The 2,757-nt window shown below is 48.5% G+C and overlaps 1 protein-coding gene across 1 annotated transcript in view; it reads right to left on the bottom strand.

Moving 5' to 3' along the window:
* Positions 1–2,210, bottom strand: part of SLC46A3 (solute carrier family 46 member 3) — a 9,451-nt gene extending 7,241 nt beyond the window's left edge. Inside the window, exon 1 of the mRNA XM_007955787.1 lies at positions 2,022–2,210. Coding sequence (XP_007953978.1) covers positions 2,022–2,210 — 189 coding nt within the window. The remainder of the gene's footprint in view (positions 1–2,021) is intronic.
* Between the last annotated feature and the right edge of the window lie 547 nt (positions 2,211–2,757).

Raw genomic sequence — 2,757 nt, forward strand, 5'->3', positions numbered from 1 at the left:
GCAGTGGGTGTGGTTTGGGCTTTGCTTCTGTGAAGACTGACAGCCTTGGAAACCCTGTGGGGCAGTTCCATTCTGTCCTCTAGGGGCGCTGTGAGTCAGAATCAACTCCACGGCAGTGGGTTTGGTTTGGGGGTTATTACGTTAGCTGTTTTTTCTAGAATAAATAAAAGTTGTGTCATAGTAAGATGCCCAATAAAAATAATTATTTATGTAATTAGAGATTCACTCTGTATGACATCATGCATTTTTAGGACTACAAGGAAAGCCCATACACCATTAAATTTTTATGAGTGGCAGAGCCCACCCGGTGGAGCTGGTGCTAGAGACAACAGGACACACTTGCTCTCAGCCTTCAAGGGATGAGATTTTTCTCCAAGTAGCTGAGCAGAGAGTGTCCTGAACGGCACTAGAGGCAGTGCCTCCTGGGAAACAAACGTGCCCTCTGTCCAAAGACTAAGTGCCGGTGGGCCGTGCACCCTGTCCCTGTCACAGGTGACAGGATGGGCCATGTGCCCTGTCCCTGTCATGGTGACAGGGTGGTTTCTGGTTTCGCATCTGAAGGGAAGCACCTGTGTGTCTTAAGTAGCAACAATAGTGGAAGTGATCTAGGCCAGCACATTTCTGTCAACATTAATCTGCTTCAAAAACAGTACCTGCTAAACGAGTCAATCCACTTTAAAGGTTGGTATAAATCTTCAAAAGGAGGCCATTGTTCAAGGGGGCCTGAGCAGCTGAGCAGGCTGAAGTTTGGAGCAGCACCCACCACCTGCACAGGTGCAGAGGATCAGCCACCAAGGGGCTGTACCACGGCTTATATCCACTGACTTATCCAGGAGAACAAGAAACCCAAACCAAATCTGTTGCTGTAGAGTGGATTCTGACTCACAGCGCCCCTAGAGGACAGAGTGGAACTGCATGACAGGGTTTCCAAGGCTGTCAATCTTCACAGAAGCAAAGCCCAAACCACACCCACTGCCGTGGAGTCGATTCTGACCCACAGCGCCCCTAGAGGACAGAGTGGAACTGCACCACAGGGCTTCCAAGGCTGTCAATCTTTACAGAAGCAGACTGCCCCATCTTTCTTCCACAGAGCAGCTGGTGGGTTCGAATCACCAACCTTTTTGTTAGCAGCCAAATGCCTTAACCACAACACCACCAGAGCCCCTCAGGACAAGGTTTAGAGCCCTCCATCCACCACTGTCATTCCCAAATCCTGCCCATCCCTCCAAAGCACCAGTGTCCTTCCTCACCTCGTCCGGCCTTTTCCACTTGCTTGTACTTCCTTCTATACTGAGTTCAAAGATCCCATTTCCCACAAGTCCTCCCTACCGCCCACCCCAACCACCAGTGACCTCTCCATCTGTCAACGCCCAGGGGGCTACTGTGTTCCCTTCAGTGAGCAGTCAGCGCCCTTCTCGGGGTTTTCAGCTGTCATATACAGATTGCATGTCTCCCGAAAGAGTGCAGGTTCCCCAAAGCAAATACACAGTTCCTCTTCATATTTCCCATATCCCGTGGTGCAGTGGTTAAAACATTTGGCTGTTCATCAAAACATCTGCAGTTTGAACCCACCAGCTTCTCTGCAGGAGAACCATGTGGCAGTCTGCTTCTGTGAAGATGACAATCTTGGAAACCCTATGGGGGAGTCCTTCTCTGTCCTCTAGGATTGCAATGAGTCAGAATCAACTCAGCGGCAACGGGTTTGGGTACTGTGTTGGGGTCCCTGGGTGGCACAAGTGTTTGTGATCAAATGCTCACCTAAAGGTTGGAGATTCAGACCTTCCCAGTGGTACCAGGGAAGAAAGGCCTTGCTTCCATAAAGGTTACAGCCAAGAAAACACTATGGGGCAGTTCTACTTTGTAACACGTGGCGTTGCCATGACTTGGAATCCACTTGACAGCAATGGGTAATGGGCACCTTGAGTGGCTACTGTATGAAGAGTGCAATGCCTTTCTTTCATTTAAAACCCAGTCGCATGGTCCCTTGGTTACTACATTTTAGGGCCATTTTCATTTCTTACCTCCTGGAGTAAAAAAAGGGGGCTGCTTTTGTTTTTCTCACACTCAGAAATATTGCTGTCCAATGCAATGCTGTAGTTGCTTGTTTCTTCCCATATTCTCCTGTAAACATACTGTGTCGCCAGGGGCATGGTCAAACTCATAGCAAATGCACTAAGGAAGATGGCAGGTTCCACCAAGAAAATCTTCATGTTGCTTGGGTAGCTGAATCCTGCAAGAAAGACGATGGGGAGTGACATCAGTCGCATTCTTATCGCACAGACTAGATTTTCAATGAGGTAAGGGTGAAGCTTGAGGAATTCTGTGGTGTAAACATTAACAAAGGCTGGTGTTTCAAATCCACCAGCCACTCCTTGGAAGGAAGGTTGGGCAATCTACTTCTGTAGTGATATTGCCTCAGAAACCCAAGGAGGGGTCGCTCTGAGTCGGATCTGGCTTTATGGCAGTGAGCTTGGTTTAGTGGGTTATACCAATTGAGCTTGATGTCCCCTGCGACCATGGTCCCGAACCCACAGGTCCAACTACTTGTTCCCTCCGGGTAGCTGGCTGTGGCCAAGAAAAGACTATAACTTTTCTCTTGTGAGCTCTACTATATACCTGGAAATTCTTACAGAACATACAAATACACTTGTAGAAATGTTGTCTGCTAACCCTATACATGGGCAGGGGCATACTCCCCCTGCATAGACATACCTAATCATTCAGCCTGTCCACCCATCCATCCAATGTTTGCCTTCA

This window comes from Orycteropus afer, unplaced genomic scaffold (assembly GCF_000298275.1).
Source record: "Orycteropus afer afer isolate SDZICR_OR568_19922 unplaced genomic scaffold, OryAfe1.0 scaffold00540, whole genome shotgun sequence".
Lineage (NCBI taxonomy): Eukaryota > Metazoa > Chordata > Mammalia > Tubulidentata > Orycteropodidae > Orycteropus > Orycteropus afer.